General features: G+C 32.9%; 2 protein-coding genes across 3 annotated transcripts in view; one reads left to right on the top strand and one right to left on the bottom strand.

The window, feature by feature from the left end:
* Window positions 1–5,904: 5,904 nt before the first annotated feature.
* Window positions 5,905–14,022, top strand: LOC111401987 (N-acetyl-D-glucosamine kinase-like). Of its 2 annotated transcripts, XM_023029992.1 has the most exons (7): window positions 5,914–6,506; window positions 8,160–8,307; window positions 9,954–10,145; window positions 10,944–11,072; window positions 11,916–12,085; window positions 13,267–13,397; window positions 13,768–14,022. In XM_023029992.1, the coding sequence occupies exons 1-7, from the start codon at window positions 6,242–6,244 to the stop codon at window positions 13,855–13,857; spliced, it is 1,125 nt and encodes a 374-aa protein (XP_022885760.1). In that variant the 5' UTR covers window positions 5,914–6,241; the 3' UTR covers window positions 13,858–14,022. The 2 variants fall into 2 exon arrangements, with proteins under 2 accessions (XP_022885761.1, XP_022885760.1); XM_023029993.1 differs by lacking the exons at window positions 13,267–13,397; window positions 13,768–14,022 and adding an exon at window positions 12,385–13,255 and having other exon boundaries at window positions 5,905–6,506.
* Window positions 14,023–16,873: 2,851 nt separating this feature from the next.
* The window catches only part of LOC111400584 (histidine kinase 1-like), a 7,866-nt gene continuing 5,316 nt past the window's right edge, over window positions 16,874–19,423 (bottom strand). Inside the window, exons 12-13 of the mRNA XM_023027992.1 lie at window positions 18,934–19,018; window positions 16,874–17,094 (exon numbers count right to left, since the gene is read on the bottom strand). Of these exons, the coding sequence (XP_022883760.1) occupies window positions 16,874–17,094; window positions 18,934–19,018 (306 nt within the window). The remainder of the gene's footprint in view (window positions 17,095–18,933; window positions 19,019–19,423) is intronic.

The raw sequence follows: 19,423 nt of genomic DNA, 5'->3' as shown, positions 1-19,423 counted from the left end.
ATGTATATTATTGGTCACTAAAAGTTTATAACATCTCGACTCTGTATACTGAATTCTCAAGACTTCTTTGATAATGTGATTAGGCAATACTAACTAAAATCACGTAAATTAATCTTGATTAGAATTTCGACACGGTGATAAATCTTGACCTGTGTTAATTCTTTTACTTGAAATATAGATTTTTGATTTTGATCTCTGCTGTATTACCTTTATCTACTTAACTTGAATAAATCTTGTAGTATGGTGATTATTGAATGATACAAGTATTTATGATCCGAAAATATTGACACGAGAACAAAAACGAATAGGGAGAAGATATAGACTTGAGGTATTTATTTCAATTTTTCGCGTTTTAATGATTATAAATATTTTATGTCACCTATTATTTTGGAAATTTTAATGTGCAATCATCGTTATTAAGTGTACAAACCTTAGGATAAGCGTCGTGATATTATAGTTACTTCATCGGATATGAGATAGAATGTGTGTTAGTGTCTCATGTAATTGGTTGATGTAGGGTGGAAGATTAAATTTAAAAAAAAAAAAAAAAACACACATTATCGAAGTTACGTTGATTTTAAACGAATATCATAATACGATTATCTTCTATTTTTTATTGATTCCAAAGAATATCAGAAATCTATAAGGGTGGACAAAATGTTCAGACCAAACAAAATCAAACGGTTCGGTTCGGTTCCACGAAAAAATGAATGGTTTTGATTCTTTGTACCGAGAACCATTTGGTTCCAATTCTAGTTTGGTTCTAATTCTAGAACCGATAACCAAACAAAGAACCAAACTTAATATATAATTTTATTTTTATATGAATGTAATCTTGCATTAATTGAAGCCAGCCCAATAGCCATTATTTTTGTACAGCCCATTAAAGATATTACTTCAAATTTAAACTCTGAAGAGTCTCAAACGCTGCCCTACATATCCCTCAAACAAAGCATGTAGATTTGGTGGTTTCATGAAAATGAATTGATTGGACGGATGATAAAGATAAAACTTGATATTATTAACTTTTGGCAAAGAAGCATTTGTTTATATTTTGTTCGTTAGTTTGAACTTTTCAAATCTTGATGATTGATAATTTAAACTTGCTAAATGTTTGGTACTAATATTTTTTATTTAAGTATATATTACTAAGTTGTGTATATGGTGTAAGTCTAAAAATTTAAGTAATAGAACTAGAACTAGACTAAACCAAATCAGAACTGAATGGATCGGTTCGGTTTTGTTCCATACTTTTAAAAAAACAATTTGGTTCTATTATCAAGAAAATCATTGGTTTATGGTTCGGTTAAGTTCTCCTAGAACTAGAACCATATTGAACTATGTCTATCCCTAAAAATTTAGATGGGAAAAACTCTTCAATTACCACATGAATAAAGAGAGTTGGGCTTGTTAATTTTAAATATCAAATATCGATAATTTAAGAGATTGAAATACTCCAAAATCTATTTTATTTCGATTCAATTAAGACTTACGGCCCTTATTTAAAACAATTAACTAAAAACTAGATAAAGACTAAATCTAGATAGAGATTATAGTTAAAATAATGACTAAGATCAATGATGAACACCCAATCTTCACAATAACCAAAAAACTAGATAAAGAATAAAATTAAAGATGTTGATTAAGATTAATGATACAAACTCAATCTCTACGATAACTAAAAACTAGATAAAGACTAAATTAATGATGAAGACTCAAATTTTAGCATTCCTCTCTATAAAGAAATCTTCAAATTAGATCAAGACTCAAATTAATGATGTGGATTTCTTGGACAAATCTTCAAAGATTTCAACATGTGATTCGTTATGAGAAATTGGAACATTATTGGATTCTCCATATCCAAATAAAAAAATTCCTCAATGTCTTCATTGACAGTCGGAGGCCCATTATAAACGGCATTACATGAAGTCGTAATTGAAATTCAAAGATTTTTCCATCCCTATATTATTGAGGTATAAAAAGGGTTTCGTCTGAAATTAGATCTTCCGTTATTTGATTTCACGAAAACCAACTTGTATCTATCAAGAACGAACATTGCTCTGATACCAATTAGTGTGGAAATGAAAGCGTATAAAAAATAAAAACGAACATTTGTATCAAAGTTCCATTGATTCCATAAGAATATCGCAACACAATTACCTTATATTTTATGTTGATTATTGAGAATATTAGGAATCTAGCATAAAAAACTCATCGATTCATACACGATACAAAGAATTGGACTCGTCAATTTTATATATCAATACCAAGAATTTAAGAGATTGAAAAACTCTGAAATCTATTTTATTTTAATTAAAAAAAAAATCTTTCTGCCATCAAGGCTTACGTCCTTATTGGAAGCAATAACTAAAAAATAGAGAAAGATGAAATTTAAATACAGATTAAAATTAAAATAATGACTAAAATTAATGATGAACACCCAATTTTCGTCAATAACTAAAAGTTAGACATAGACTGAAATTAACGATGAAAACTCGATCATCATCATCATTTGTCAATGTTATTAAGCCCTTCTTTGATATCCATTTTTCTCAAAATAAATTTTTCTCTCTCTTCTTTTTAATTACACGTTTTTCAATAAAATAATATTATACGCAAAACTAAAACATTTTCTTAATTCTTAACCACACATTTTCACAAATTAACTAATTCAAAATACATTATTACTTAAAAATGAGAAACGGACATGGACTAAATACTATCATATTTATGTCATGCTCTCTGCGAGCAAATAAATGCTCCCTTCGTCCCAATTATATAGGTTGAGTTTCATTTTTCTCTTGTCCCAAATATAGAAGCATGTTTCTAATTTAGAATAATTTGTTTTATTTCTTTACCAATATATCATTATTCAATTTTTCCTACTTAATATGTCAACTTCTTGAAATCGTCAAAATACACACATTTCCCACTTCTTAGAAATGTGAAACAATTCTCATTTCTTCTTATTCAAATTAAATCATTTAAATTATTTACCAATTTCAACAATAATTTACTACCACATACTGAAAATTAAATAGGGATAAATTAGGAAAAATCTTGACAAAAATGAATTTTTCAATGACATTAAAAAAGATTTCTTAATTCGTATGAAAAATAAAATAAACGTATATAATTGAGACATGGGAAGTATGTGTGAATCTTTAATCAAACACAGCGTTAAGTAATCCAAAAGTTATAAAAACGATGAAGACTTAATGTTAAATTGATATATGATTTGGAATGTTAGAATGAATTGCAGGCGCTCCCAAATAATTAGAGTAATTTAAACTTGACGTTAACGATTGCTTCAATCTTTCTTTCAGGATCTAATCCTTATAATTTCATCATCATAAGCCTCCGTTTGGCCCCCATTGATTTTAATTACAATGGGGGAATAGTAATTTTTTGAAAAATGAATGTTTGTAAAAAATGAAAAATTTCGATTTACGTATAATATTATTTTATTGAAAATTGTGTGATTAAAAATAGGGAATATAAAAATTTAATTTAGCCCCCATTAATTTTCATTCCCTTCCATTTAATTTTTCCCTTTCCTATTTTTAACTACACAATTTTCTATAAAATAATATTACATACAAATCGAAATTTTTCTTTCCTTTTCAACCACTATTTTTTCAAAAAAAAAATTATTCCACCCATTTTTATTTCCAAAAAATAGAGGCTAATTGATGAGATTTAATGAGGGTCAAATATTATCACATGAATTCGAGAATCTGAAATGGATTTCTTAGTCAAGCCTCTTGGTTTTGGAAAAAACCACCCAAACAGGGTATTTGGACAGGGAATTGGATAGGGCGGCCCGTGGCGCCTGCGCCGTCCAAATACCCTGTTAGTCTAGCATCTTTACATGGTTTTACTTTGTAAGGGGTCATGAGACTAACGGTACAAAAAGCTATTTCAAGGTTAAAATTGCAATTTAATAAGAAGTAAATGAATTAGAGGATAAGAAATAGCTAATAATCATAATAATAATTATAGAAAAAGAAGAGGAGTAGGCTTTATTACTACTATTTTGTATGATCAGAAAGTGAGAATTTATTGGATAAGCCATTCGTCTAAGTTCGATTAGACGGATTAGTTGGGATGCCAGGGAAGGGGAATTCCTGCCTTTAAGGGTCACGTTGCTGGCTTTCGAGTCCACCATTTATAAAACTAAATACGCTCCACTTAGATTGATGTTAAGCCCCTGTTTGGAGGATTTTTTTGGAAGAAGAAAAGTAATTTTTGGATCCTTTTTTGGTCACCTGGGCCCCACATAAGAGTGTACTGGTAAAAAAAAAAAAAAAAGTTGCTTTTGGTGCTAACGGTAGACAAATGAATTTTTCTGACAAAAAAATGTCTTCCAAACAGGGGCTAAGCGTTAGGAGATAAATGTAAGGTTGATTGAAAACAAGGTACCTAGCCTTAATTGTTTTATTTTATCTTTATTGTTTACTTAAATTAAAAATGAAAAAAAGTCAATTAGTTATAATCGCAAGTTTCCATCCCTGGGGCTACCCTCTATTTGAAAAGCTTTTTGAGATTAGAAGTTGATGAGTTCCATGAAATATCTATAATTTATTAAAATAACACATCAAGAGAGAATCGTTTTTGAATGATTTTAACTCCTGCAATTCAATTGTTTCAACAATACATTACCTTTAGTTGTTCGATATGTAATAAATAATATATAATTATTGTCATTTATGAAATTTGTGTTATTAATTAATTAACATTCACATTAATTTAGATTTAATGAATTTTCACCTGATAAATCTTGAATTACACGAATATAGAGTTATTATAGATGAATTTATTCATGTATCCAAAAATTTTAATAGGTGTTTAAATTTATATATGAATAATTAATTATTAAATATCAAATGTAATATAGAAAGATTACTCATTTATAGTGTTTCATCATAAAAAAAATTAAAGTATAGAAATTGAGTTTTGAGAGTATAATTTGAGTACAATTTTCTTCTCATAAATTTCTATACTAAATTTTGTTTTTTTTAATTCGTCTGAAACTCATCAAATCCTCCGACAAATTGGTACAAAATATTACTTTTACATAACTTATAAAGTATTTTAGAATAACGTGGGGAGAATCATTTTTTGTCGATTTTAACCCCCGCAATTTAATTGTTTCAATAATACATTACTTTTAGTTTTTCGACATGTAATAATTACTACATAATTATTATCATTTATGAAATTTGTGTTATTAATTCTCAATTAATTAACATTCACATTAACCTAAATTCAATAAATTTTCAATTGATGAATTTTGAATTACATGAATATAAAGTTATTATAGATAAATTTATTCACATTCATGTATCCAAAAATTTTAATGAGTGTTTAAATTTATGTATTAATAATTAATGTTTATATATCAAATCTAATATAAAAAAATTACTCATTTATAGTGTTTTATCACTACAAAAAATTGAATCATAGAAATTGAGTTTTTAGAGTACAATTTTCTTCTCATAAATTTTTATATTAAATTTTATTTTTTTAATTCATCCAAGACTTATCAAATCATCCGACAAATTGGTACTAAATATTACTTTTACATCACTTATAAAGTATTTTAGAATAACGTGCAATGCACATTTAACTTTGAGTAGTATGTACGTTCAACTTTGAGTAGTATGATTAAAAGGTGGATAAAAAATTAATTAAATAAAATGTGAGTTAAAAATAAAAATTTTCAAAATTAAATTCTGAAAAAAAAATTCCCAAACAAGACATAAATAGCATTATTCTAATTCGAATACCACCCCACGCCAACTTTCTTACAGTTGAGAAAGTTTGAAGACCTAAACGACAAGAAAGAAAATTCAAAAGCCCGACTACACAATTTCAAAGGTGGGGTTATCTCCCTTGCACGTTTCTCAATTTTAATTTGATTGGTAATTCACGAAAGGCCTTATGAATTATAATACTACCATTCATGGCAAAACGGCAGTTTTTGCATCATTAAATTAATCTGCAGTGTTCGAATCAAAACATGATTATTCAAAGCACACTCGTCAATTCTTACACGCATAAACAGCTACCTTCAAGCATTTGGCCTTTTGTTGCCGTCCCAGTATTCTATTCACAAATTCCACTAATTTAATCCCACCAATTTCTCACTTCAAACCCAAGTCTCTTTGTCTATCGAGTCCTGATTTGTTTTTGGTTTCTCCTATTCGAAATTTGTAAAAACTACTAAAAAATTGGACAAATGAAGCGGTACAGAAATGGAGAAATCTGGGATTTTGAGCATGAAAAGATTGCAGTTGGTGGTGCTTTTATTCGTGAAAATAGTATATTTAATGTTAATAAGATGACTCACAGTGGCCGTAAAGTGATATTGGGTATAGACGGCGGGACTACATCAACTGTGTGCGTATGCATGCCTTTGATACCCTTCACTCAGCCCCTTCCCGACCCACTGCCCGTGCTCGCCCGGGCAGTGGCCGGCTGCTCCAACCACAACAGCGTTGGAGGTACATATTTATATACAGACTGTCTTACATTTTGTATAATTTGGTTTATGTGAACCTTATGTGCTTAGCATGCCATCTGTAATACTTGGATAAATCTTCCCAGTGTATCTGATTGTTGTGGCTTGCTTTAGTTTTCTTTTGATTCTGTGGGGTCATAGTTTCACAGTGAATTTTATTGAGTAAATGAAAAGGGAATGATCATTCAGGTGTACATTCACCATGTAGGTAAGTGGAACCTAACAATTCTTGCTCGTTGTTTAAAAAATTGTGTACTATACATGGAGGAGCGTTAAAGAAAATGATGCCCCCTAACATCGTTGGAGTAGTGTTTACCATTCTGGTTTAGGATATGTATAGTGATTATATTCTGATTACTTTCTCTGTTTAGATAAATGCAAACAACGATAAACTTTGGATCTTGACATTTAGGATTTACCGTCAGAATACAGTTTGCTCAACTATTACCTATCTAAGATGGGAAATAAAATGTGTCAAAACATATTATGATTTTATTTTTTTCCATTAATTATTTTGGTTTTGCTATCTCTTCGTAATATGAAATTTCCTCCCATCTGCATTTCCCATTGTTTTAGTTCATCGCATTTTCTTTTAACTAAAGCTAACTACTTTCTAGGCTGGACATAAAATGTTGAAAAGCACTTAGAAATCTCTTTGAGATATTTTAATTAACTTTTTTGACAATTGGGATATCTGCATTTCTAGATCAAATGTAAAACATTAAGTTATATGCCTAACAATTTTCTGAGACTTAGTTTTTAGCTACCGAATCTCCTTATTCTCGAATACATGCTATTTTGGAGCATTTTCATGCTAGAAATGACGTAGGGGTCGGTTAAAGATATTTAGTTAACAATGTCGGCAAGGTTTTTAGGGAAGCGATGGCAAAGTTTAGTCACAAGTTAATCCTAAGCTAGAGAAAGGAGTGTAGCTTTAAGCGGGTTGAGAACCAAGGTTGTCAATATGAATTGCCTGTTTCCATATTGGCAAACAAGGGGATGCACATTTTAGATAACATTGCATAAGAGATAAAATTTTGTAGCCTTTCATGTGATGGTAAAAACTGTTACTTTCACAATATAGGTTTCTATATTTAATTTGATGGCCGATACTTGTACAGAATGTCCATTATAAGTTTTAGTATTCCTGTTTTCAAAAAAACAATCTGATTAATATTGAATTGAAATTTGAGTTTTCTAAGAAACTATTGCAATGTGATAGTTGGCAGTTTTGTATTACATCTCTTTGCCTATAGTTTGTGCAACTCATATTAGTGGTTTGATTAATATAACAAAAGTTTTATAGTCATTCACTTTGTATGCATATGCTGAAAATCAAATTTAAAGAATCTTGGTCTTGGCTTCCCGGGGTTATACTTACATATTTGGATCTCAACATAACACATTTCAAGGTGTAATTATACTGCTTGCTTTTAATTGCTAGAATATTCCATCATGGCCGAGCAATACCCCTGCTTGCACTCCAGCTCCACATGATTAAATTACATGATGTTTTGGTCAATTCTTTATTGTGAAGAAAAATGTGTGGCTGACATATGTTTCTCCCAATATTTTTGCAATAAATTACAAGCCCCTTTGTATGTTTTGTTTCCCGATGCTTCTTTATGTTTTACAGAATCTGCTGCTAGGGACACATTAGAGCAAGTTATGGCGGATGCTCTTACAAAGGCAGCTTCTACTCGTTCTGCTGTTCAAGCTGTCTGTCTTTCTGTAGCTGGCGTTAACCATCCCACAGATCAGGATCGTATACTTAATTGGCTTAGGTTTGCTTCTCAAAGATTTCCTGCCATACACACTTAACTATACATACACACTCAACTATACAGTTTACTTGTATTGCTCTGGCTCATCATTTGTTATTCTGAAATTTTTAATGCTCCTCCCCTCCCCCCTTTAAAAACAAATAAAGGGGACACTTGCACATAAAATTCGATTTATACTGAAATAAAAGGAAAAACTTTAGCAATGGATCCGCAAAAATTTACAAAACAGAAGAAGTGATATGTTTTAATTTGATGCTGGTAGTAAAGAAGATTATATGTATTTGTGCAGTAGTAATTAGACATTTAGTTGTGCAATTCATTTGATACCTGCACACAACATATGGAGTCTTGTTATATCCATCACAATGTCTATCAGAAAGTTTTGATGATATTGTAAAGGAGTTGGCATTTCGAACCACTCAGGGATAGATCCTTTCCCTTGTAATGATATGAATTGAGAGGATGATACTGAATGGACTCAGAAAAGATGGACTGGGCGGATGTCTGGGATGGATGTGGAGGTTTTGATGATAGTGTAGATGAGTCGGCATTTGGAACCACTCAGGGAGAGATCCTTTCCCTAGCATTATATGAATTGAGGGGATGGTACTGAATGACCTCAGAAAAGATGGACTGGATGGAGGTCTGGGATGGATTTGGAGGATTACTATTTGGAATTGTTGGGGTATCTTATGAAAATTGTATCAAGAGCGGAAGGAGAAAGTAAAAAAGAAAAATGGTTGCGAAAAAGAAAACCTCAGGTCTTCGTGTGGAATTGGAACTTAAAGGGATTGGAAAGTTCAATCAAATATGGAAGAGAAGACATAAGATACAGAAACATCTGTGAAGAAGACAAAGGAAGCAATTGGATATAAATACTCATAACCTGGAGTTTTTTGAATAGTAAATGACAATTTGATACCTTTGATTTAGGTTAAAACTCTTTTGGACTCAGGAGAAAGTAATAATACAGTAAGTTGCTCTATATTCGTGTTGCATCACATTCAGTAAAAATGCCAATAAACCTCTGTAACACATTTAGTAATCCATTTTGGGGTACACTTGTCTAATTGATATAAATCATGTTATATTTACATGCAACACACAACTGTTTCAAGCTTACTGTGAGTAATAAAAAAGTATATCCTCATAACTTGGTGTTCCTAACTGCAGATGTGAAGCTTCTTGCTTCTAATTTGTGTTTAATCTGAAAGTGTTTTAAAGCGCTGGCTTTTGAAGAACATGGGTGCCAGTGACTTACATTTAAATTTTGATGTCCATTCCTTGTTATGATCCGTCTCCATTGAACTCTTCTGAGGTCATCAGTAGGAGAAAAAGAGCATGACGTTTGACTACTTTTCAATTTGGGACATGATGCTTAACATGGACCCTTGATTAATGATAAATGATACATTAGATCTTTCCTACTGCATACTAATTTAGACACTTTGCAAAGGAGTGAAGTGTTTATATCTCCATTCTCTACATATTTATTTAATTGGATAATTTCTATATTATTTTGAGTCTGTTGCTATTATATCAAATTTTTGTTACTTATGATTGAACAATTTTTTCCTGTTAAGTCTGGTATCTCTGTTAATCAATATTTTGCTGTCCCTAAGTTCATTCTTTCTTTCCATTTCTAGAGAAATATTCCCCAGCCATGTCAGATTATTTGTTCAGAATGATGCTGTGGCAGCTTTGGCAAGTGGGACAATGGGAAAGCTTCATGGGTGTGTTCTCATAGCTAGTACAGGTACCATTGCTTATGGATTTACAGAAGATGGAAGAGAAGCTTGGGCTGCTGGTGCAGGACCCATTTTAGGTGACTGGGGAAGGTAAATGCTTCATAGTGCTTGTATATTCCATCTTCCTGAGTTGATTTACCATCCCTTTCCTTATTGCAATCCTCTTCTCCTTCTCACAATAGTTGATGTGATTTTACGGGAACTGGAAAAATGGCATTTCTCATTCGTGGAAGGTGGAACAGCAAAATTAAGGCTGACGTTGTCCGACTAATGGTTTCAAGTTCCAATAATAGTTTGGCAGCAATGATTTTTCTGACCAAGCATATGAAAAACTGCATTCTGAGGAGTGATCCACATTTCCTGTTTCCACATGTTTATGGATAGGATAGAATACGCCTCAGGGTCCTGGTTTAAGCTCTAGTCCGGATTCATGTTGTTTTCAATTTTATAATAACAGAATCCCTAAGATCAGTCATATGGGACTGCAGTAGCTAGTGAAAATACACAAGGTAATATTATACTTGTATTGCCCCCTGCTACAGCGAACAGGAATTCAAAAGACATTAAGTCTGGTTGATGACAGTAGTTGTAAAATCCAACACTTCTCATCTAAGGGATAAATGAGCTGTTATGACCTAGAGCTGCAGCTACGTCCTAGCAGTCAGGAGCTGGAATCCAGTGGAGACGGATCTGGATCTTATGTGTGCAATCTCGATATATTTCCAAGTACATCTCTCCAACGAATCTGGATATAGATTCTTAATTAATTGGGGTTTCACTTGCTCACACGCGTTTTATTTTCTTTACTTTGGGTTTCCTTAATATTCCAAGAATTTTATTTGTGCTGCATACTTTGATTGAATTTTGATAATCTTCTTCTCCTTCCAGTGGATATGGTATAGCTGCACAGGCACTGACTGCAGTAATACGGGCTCATGATGGTCGTGGTCCACAGACTTCACTTACACTTGGTATCTTGCATAAACTCAACCTGTCTTCACCAGATGAACTTATCGGGTAAGCTATAATGCTTAAATAATTACTGCTAAAATATTATATGTTAGTGCTAGTTATATTTTGATCTTATTGACAACAGCATTGTAGTTATATTTTGGTTTAAAAATGTTTTCGAGCCATAATGTTGATCTAAGGCTCTCCAATAGGGTAGTGCTTATTGATCAGCATTGTAGTTAGTAGACTCTATCTTGTTTGTAACGTGTTTTAGATTCTTTTCGACACTCCATTTGATGATGTCTTGTTCTCCATGCTGTATATACTATGTTTTTAACAAGTTTAGCTCTATTTTGTTAAACAGAATAAAAAAGATAAGGTGAAGTCATGTTTTTTATTAAAAATTTCTTGTACCTTGATGCAAAGAGAATTGATCTTTTGACTGCTGGGGAGTAAATAAATCAGCATTGGGGAGCTAAATATTCAGCTGGTTATAGTCAATGGCAAATGATGATTTAGCCTGGCAGTAATGGTCTTTCACTGTTGGGGAGTAAATGAGTCAAAGGAGTTCAATAACTCGGTTGGTCATATTTTATGGCCAATGATAATTTGGCTACTGGCACTAATGTTATTTCGAGTATCATTAATTTTTTTGGGAGTGGCAATAAGAATATAATTGCTCCTTGAAGCTTAGTTTGTGTGTTGAGTTACTTTGGGTTGTAGTGCAGTTTAACTTTGCATCTTTTTTGGACACACTGGTTTATTTCTTCTTTCAGTAGGTAATTTCTCTACGTGCAATTTAGGTTGAATTTTCTTCTGATTTCTTGCATGTTATGTAGATTTAACTAATTATAGAATATGTTGATAGAATGGTAACAGGCCAGAAATGTGACTTGAATTTGATTTTAGGTGGACATATGCAGATCCATCTTGGGCTCGGATTGCAGCTCTTGTTCCTGTTGTGGTTTCTAGTGCAGAAGCAGGCGATCTGGTGGCAAACAAGATCTTGCATGATGCTGTCCAAGAATTGTCTTCGAGTGTGAAGGCTGTAGTCCAGAGACTTGATCTATGTGGTGAAGGTGAGGTTTTGAATTCATGAATTGACATGTGAATTCTCAAAGCCTAGAGTTTTTGAAATATGCCATGCGGATATGATCTTTATACTTTCTCTCGCCAGAAGTTTACATGGGATGGATGACATTGTTTCTCCTAAAGAACTAAAGAAGCGTTGACATATGTAACCTACAAAATATTGCACAAGTCCCAGATTGCCAACCCAATTCCAAATTTCCAATAGCTTTAGAAAATGCCTCTATACCACCTATAAAGGGTTTCATCCTTTACCTAGATAATGAAATTCCTTGCTGCATTTTTGCAGTCAATTTCAGAATCCCTTTCCAAGTGCCAACCGATATCAGAATACACACACTGCATGTGCCGCACCACTCCACATAAGATCTGCTGCTATGTGGTTTCAACTCCTATTGACATATCCACCATGTGAAGCCACCTTTATGCTATCACATAAAGGTTGCAGTGGGTGCCTAATCCATTTACTTGCAGGTTGGTCCTAGCCTTTCTTTTTTCATGTACAGAGGCAAGACCTAGGAAATAGAGATATGCCTTCAGTTACTTTAATACATGATTGAAGGAGTTGTTGAAATCTCACCAGTTATTTTCTGAAAGCTGACCTGCTTGTGGTGAGATATTGCTAGCCTCTGGGTGTCCAAGAGCACCCATTCTCTTCTTGATGTGTTCAAAATTCTGAATCCATAATGACATTTTCTTCCTTCCTTTTTATCCCTGGGTGGCATTGGGAAGGAGATAGCATCACCAACCACATTCTGTATCTTCAAATAAACTGGAAAGAAAGAAAACCTTTTCAAAATAATACAGACTTCTCTTACACAACTTCACAAGTAATGGAAAAAAATGCTCAAAGAGCTTAATGAAATGTTTTAGGGTTGCAAGGACAAGCTGCATCATATACTATTTATTGGTCGAGCTTTTCATTCTTTAGTCTGTGGCATTTGTGTCATATCATCTCTTGTCAGTATTGTTTCAATAACTAGCTGCATAATATTTTAGACTGAGATTTGCTTGCGATATTCTTGAATAGGGAGAGAGGTTCTCTTGTACATAATATTTCTCCTCATCCGATCCATTTGATATACTAATACATAATATTACGCAAGAGGACAAAATCCTGCAGCAGCTGTTCGTATTAATTGAAATATTTTATACAATTACCTAACTGCAGATGGAAAGGATTATTTTCCTCTTGTAATGGTTGGTGGCGTCCTTGACGCCAACAAGAGATGGGACATTGGTAATGAGGTAATGAATTGCATCTCAAAGGACTTCCCTGGGGTTCGGCCTATCCGTCCAAAGGTAGAGCATATATAAATATATCCTTCTGCTCAACTTTTCATATAGTTCTTGCTTGTAGAATGTTTATTTGTGTTCGGTAAATATGATTAGATGCAACGGTTCGAAATATTAGTATCTGGCTTCTAGCACTGCAATATCACATGCTATTCGAATTCTGAAAGATCCAATAAACTATCAGAAAATTGAGTCTGCAAAATACCAGCTGGTCGTGGAAACCAGAGAGCAATAATATGTAATATTATCCGAAAATGTCGTCTTTTCCATATTTTGTGGTCATAAAGTATATGATTGTTTTGGGTTCAGTTGGTCCTCTTTTCCTTGTTCTAATTAATATTTTTTCCATCTTATGTTTTACATGTGAATAAATTAGGTGGAACCTGCTGTGGGTGCTGCATTGCTTGCTTGGAATTTTTTGATGAGAGAATGTCATCAAGAACCACTTACGAGTTACTACTCATAGTTTTATGTGGCTATTATTTGTACAGTGAGAGGGGGGACTATGCGTAGATAAGCATTTTACAAATGTGCATTTTGTACGTGAAATTGATTTTATCTTGTGATAGTCTGATTTTTATCATTTTTGTTTCTTTTCGTATTTAGAAATTGCAAGGGGATTCTTATTCAATTTTTCTTTCTTTATTTTGTGAGTTGGTTGCTTATAGCTTGGTTACGAAATTATACCACACCCTACTTTAAAAATTCAGTATTCTAAAATTAGGTTGGAAGTTTCATTATTCATTATTCGAAAATCAGACGAAAAATTATTTTTTAAATATTAATATTTTCATAAAATTAAATTAATTTACACACCCCAATCCACTACACCCACTATCTATCCCTACACATTTGCACCCTCCAAACCCTAATTCATTTTAGTCCCTCATCTTTCTCTCTCTACCACCCATGCTTTCTATACCTATGACGTCAGTTGCCCCCAGAGCACATCTCCAAGTGGTAAAAGGGGAGGGTGGAGAAATTCAGCTTTGCTTGAGGCTGCCGCGTCAAGGGTTCGAATCCTGAAGTATGGATTTGGCTCTTGGGTAAGTGCAATTGTACAAGCAGCCTTCCACCCTGTACCCTTGGAGGCATAACGTGCGATTTACCTCCCTCATGATACTCCAGGGTAGGAACGATAGGGGACCCTTAAGGTTGGGGTTCAACCTTTATACCTATGACGTCGGTCTCTCTATACCACCCACCCTCTCTATATTGGCGATGCCACGTAATCGACAGCGCTCATCTTCTAGGGGCACGTGTGATCGTTACACGTGATCAACGCAACGGGCGCCTTGCAACAATAGATGCACACAGTTGCTGTGTCGCAGGCAGTGATCATGTACTGAACCACCGTTGCATACAATCGTCGAGCGCCCTGATGAAGGATATGATGGATCTGAGATGGTCGTAAGGGTGGCGTCGGCGACGACAAGTTTGGAGTTTTTTTTTTTTTTTTTTGTGGTATGGCGATAGAGAAGATGGTTGTTGTGATGTTTAGTATGCTTGCTTTTTAGTTTTTGTTTCCCTTTTTTTGTGGATTTCGGATTGTGAGGTTGTGGTGATGAGGTGGTGCCCGATTTTTTTTTTTTGTTTCCATTTTCGTTTGTGGATTGCATATTGTGAGGTAGTGGCGGTGTGGTGCTGGATTTTTGATTTCTATTTTTGTTTGTGAGTTTTCAGATTGAGAAGGTGTTGGTGTTGGATTTTTTGTATCTGTCTTTGTTTGAGAGTTTTCAATTTGTGAGGTGGCGATGGCTTGGCGGCGATGGCGGTGGTGACAGTGTAGCAGTGCTAGCTTTTTTGGGTTCTATTTCTGGGTTTCAGATTGTGAGTCGGTGTTAGTGATGGTGGTCTTGGGTAGGATGAGATGAGGTTGGATGCTTGCGACCAATTATTTGGTTGAGCGTGACTAATAATTTGTTAATTTGTAATATGTGACCAAAAAATTGTGAATGTAACTCATAATTGATTAAGTTGTGATCGAAAAATTAACCGTGACCAATCAATCTAATAATTTGTAATGAATAAAATGAGTTGTGACTAATAAAAATTTTGATTCTGTGATTGATGAATATTCTGTAATCTATAAAAAAATTTATTCGTGATCGAAAAATAATCTGTAACCTATAAAATTTTTGATTTGTGATTGAATATTAACGTGTGAAAATTAATTGGATAACTGTTACTAAATTATATAGAATTTTGACCTCAATATATTTAATTAGTAAAATATATGTTCAATAAATTAATTTATAAATAAAATTTTAAAATATCTTACTTTTGAAATTTGAAATTTTCTTTTTTAATTTTGAAATGTACCATACTTAATATATTATTTATGAATTTTTCCATTGGTTATATGCACGAGCATTTTCGAAATCGGGGTCCAGGATGGGCTGGGCTGTCAAGGCCCGAGTTTTTAATGGATTGGGATGGGTTGCTCCTAGGCCCAACACATCCTACATGCCGGGCTGGGCAATAATTTCTATTTTGAAATAGGAAAATTTCATAATTTAGATATTAAGTATGGTATATTTTAAAATTAAGAAAACAAGTTTCAAATTATAAAAATAATATTTTTATTAAAATTTATTTATGATTTAATTAATTAATTAATTATATTTAGGTCAGATATCCATAAAATTTGATCACAAATTAACAATTTAATTAGTCACTTATTATTTTTTAGTTACAAATTAGAAATTTTATATCACAAACTATTTTACGATCATAATTCAAAAAAAAATTTAGGTCACAATTTGTTCATTAGTCACAGTTAAAAAAATTAATTAGTCACGGATTAATTTTTTGTCACAACTTATTTTTCGATCACAAATTAAAATTTTTATAGGTCATATATTATTTTTCGATCACGAACAAAAAAATTGTAGGTCACAGATCACAAATATTATATGTCACAACTTATTAGACGATCACAAATTATTAATTTTTTAAGTCACACATTATTTTTTGGTCACAATTTATCTTTTTTATTGGTCACGTATTGTTTATTAGTCACAGATTAACTAATTCACTGGCCACAATCAATCAAATAATCTATGACCATCACAAACACTTACAACCACCACTTCAACGCCGCCTCCAGCAACACCACCATCACCACGACAGTGCTCACAAATTAACCAATTTATCGGTTACAACTTTCAATCAACCAATAAAATCGTCACAATCGGGTCCCCATTCCACCACTCCAAAAGCACCACCCACCGCCAACCTCCATCAATGATGCTGCCCACCACCACTACAACACCAACATTACCCATTCCCCATCCCACCACTCCAGAGCACCGTACCATCGCCAACCACCACCGACACCAGATCGTGTCACCAATGCCATTCCCACACATAAGACCACCTGCAACAAGAACCGTTGACGCCGACCACCGCACTAAGTAGATCGAATAAAAAATCGCGACGCTGCAGTGACCACCCGCACAATCGCACATCCAATCGAGGTGCTACAGTGAGGATAGTGAGGGAAAGGGAGAAGGAGATGAGAAGAGAGACGAAGGGAGACGCCCGCCACCGCCACTACCACCCAATCCACCACGCCGCCCCGCCACTACACAAATCACCCGAACCGTCAGATCAACTACCACACAATCACCATCACCACCGTACAAACACATTGCAACGCTGTTACTCACCCAATCTCCAACTCCACCACGACAAATGCCACCTCACAAACCACCACAGCCACCACGACAACACAAACACCATCAACCTGTGATGCCGCTTCAAATCACTCCTTTGCGACTAGCCGTTGTGGTAGCGGCCCTCGCACAAGAGGAGTTGCTGCAGCGACAACTTGATGACAGTCAAGAAAATGATAGGAGATGAGAGAATGTCTTGGTCCTTTTTAGGGTAGGGTTTATGAATATAAATTAATTTATAATAATATATTGATTTATAATAATTAAATTAATTTCCGATTTGTGAATATACAAAACTTGGATTTGATTTTTGAAATGTTAATTTTAATAGCATGGTTTCCTGTAATTTCCACTTTGAAATATTTCTATTTTCTTTTTTAGGTTTTTGTTCTTTTTCTTAAAAAACAGATCAGGACCTTGCTTCCAATAAAGGATAGGTCCTTTTCCATAGCGAGTTAATAAGTTGGAGGCCATTTTGCGAATAAGCTTTCATATATTGAGAGCGTGTTTGGTATGGATTAAAATCTGATTTTAATTTAAATCAAAGTGAAACAATTAATATTAATCACATCTTTCACGAGTCCCACAACTTTTAAACCACACATTTCAAAAGCTTCTATAACATATTCACAATCCATTAAAAAATCTAATTTTAATTCCCATTAATCACCTTCTGTATTATCACATCTTTATTCTAAACTATTAAAGATAAAAAATTACCTTAGTATTTTCGGTTAAGTAGCATAATATAAATGTGAACGTTTTTGTCATTCTAAAATATAAAAGCTAAATAGTTTTATAAAATAATAAAAATTAAGCATAAAGAATAAGATGGGGTAGGAAAAGATAAAATAATTTTGAAAAATAAATATTTGATTCCATCATTTTCGAGTAAAATTAAAACTTAAAATTAATTTACTTTGTCCTGCTTGTTTAAGAATTGCGAATTAAAACTTGAAATTTGCTATTGCAATGGGAGAAGTTAGAGCGATTTGACCCTAGAAACTCAACACGTGTTGTGCCGAGTGCCGGCAGTTTCGGGATTAGACGTGATTATTATTATTATTATTATTATTATTTTTTAAATCATCTTAGCCCAATCTTTATTAACCTGATTCGAATCTAAATAATTATAAAATGTGAAAAAAATAGAATGGAAATGAAAAATACTTATTTCTTCGACTAAATAAGTAAGATCTTGTTTGAATTTGAGTTAAGTACAAGTCTCGTACACAGAATTGGTTGATAAAAAAGGTTGTATATGTATATTTAGAACTATATTAATTATTTGAGAATCATAAATCGAAAAATGAGGGAAAAAACAACAAAATAAATGTTGGAAGAAATGAAATAAAGAGAAAAAATTAAATAAAGAGATTATTAAAGTGTATAAAATATTATACTCTTTAAATTAAAAAATTCTCCCTAATATGACAGATACGCATTTAAAAAAAGAAATAGTCTATTAGAGATGCTCTCGACTCTATATTCCAAACATATTACGTTGATAAAAATTTGCCAAAATTTTATCAATTTCTTGACGGGTTAGATTTCAATTTTAATCATGTACTTCGAGATTTAAAAATCTTATTAACTTTTCAATCATACTTATAATCAAATTTTCCCTTAAATAATTTGTCTTTCATTTTTAATTTATGAAACTTTTAACTTTCTTTCATAAATAAATACCTTACTTAGTTTATACTTAAATCTTCATTTGTTTTGAGATTTGTTTATATATAATTATACTTATGATTGTATCTTTGAAAAGCTTAGTCGCTTGGATGCTACGAAAGAAGGAATTTGACATTTTTAGCAACTTTTTTTCACTGTATGCAATGAGAAGAATATGACAAATAAGATACCATGAAAGGTGAATTGAAGATTAAAAGATAAGAAATGAGTCGAGGCATATAAAAGTTGGCATCCAAGTTTTCTAAGAGCAAACATCTACACTTAGCAAAATGAAAGTAAAGAAAGTTTAGTCGCATTTTATATTCTTGACTTTGAATTAGGTGTGACATGGCAAATCTAATGAGCAATTACTTATTTAAGCAAATAATTCATACGAGTAAGAGAATCGTGTTGCCAAATGAAAATAAAACATAATGTTACCGTTAGAATTGCACGTGCACGATGGTGTATATGACTTGTTACTTGCTCTCAAGGGCATTGAAAAATAGGTATGTTGTATTCATTTGTATATTGAACACATACATTCCAATCAATTGATAAGATTGATCACTAGAACTCTGTGGAACCATCTTGCAACTTTCCAATTGAAAACGATGAAGTCTATGGCGACCAATAGAGGAGCAAATATTATCATACATCCAGGGGCGAATCTAAGAGTTT

The sequence above is a fragment of the Olea europaea genome, chromosome 10 (genome assembly GCF_002742605.1).
Source record: "Olea europaea var. sylvestris chromosome 10, O_europaea_v1, whole genome shotgun sequence".
In the NCBI taxonomy this organism is placed as follows: Eukaryota; Viridiplantae; Streptophyta; class Magnoliopsida; order Lamiales; family Oleaceae; genus Olea; species Olea europaea.
Note: the sequence above shows the minus strand (reverse complement) of the source record. Positions and strands in the feature narration are given on the sequence as shown.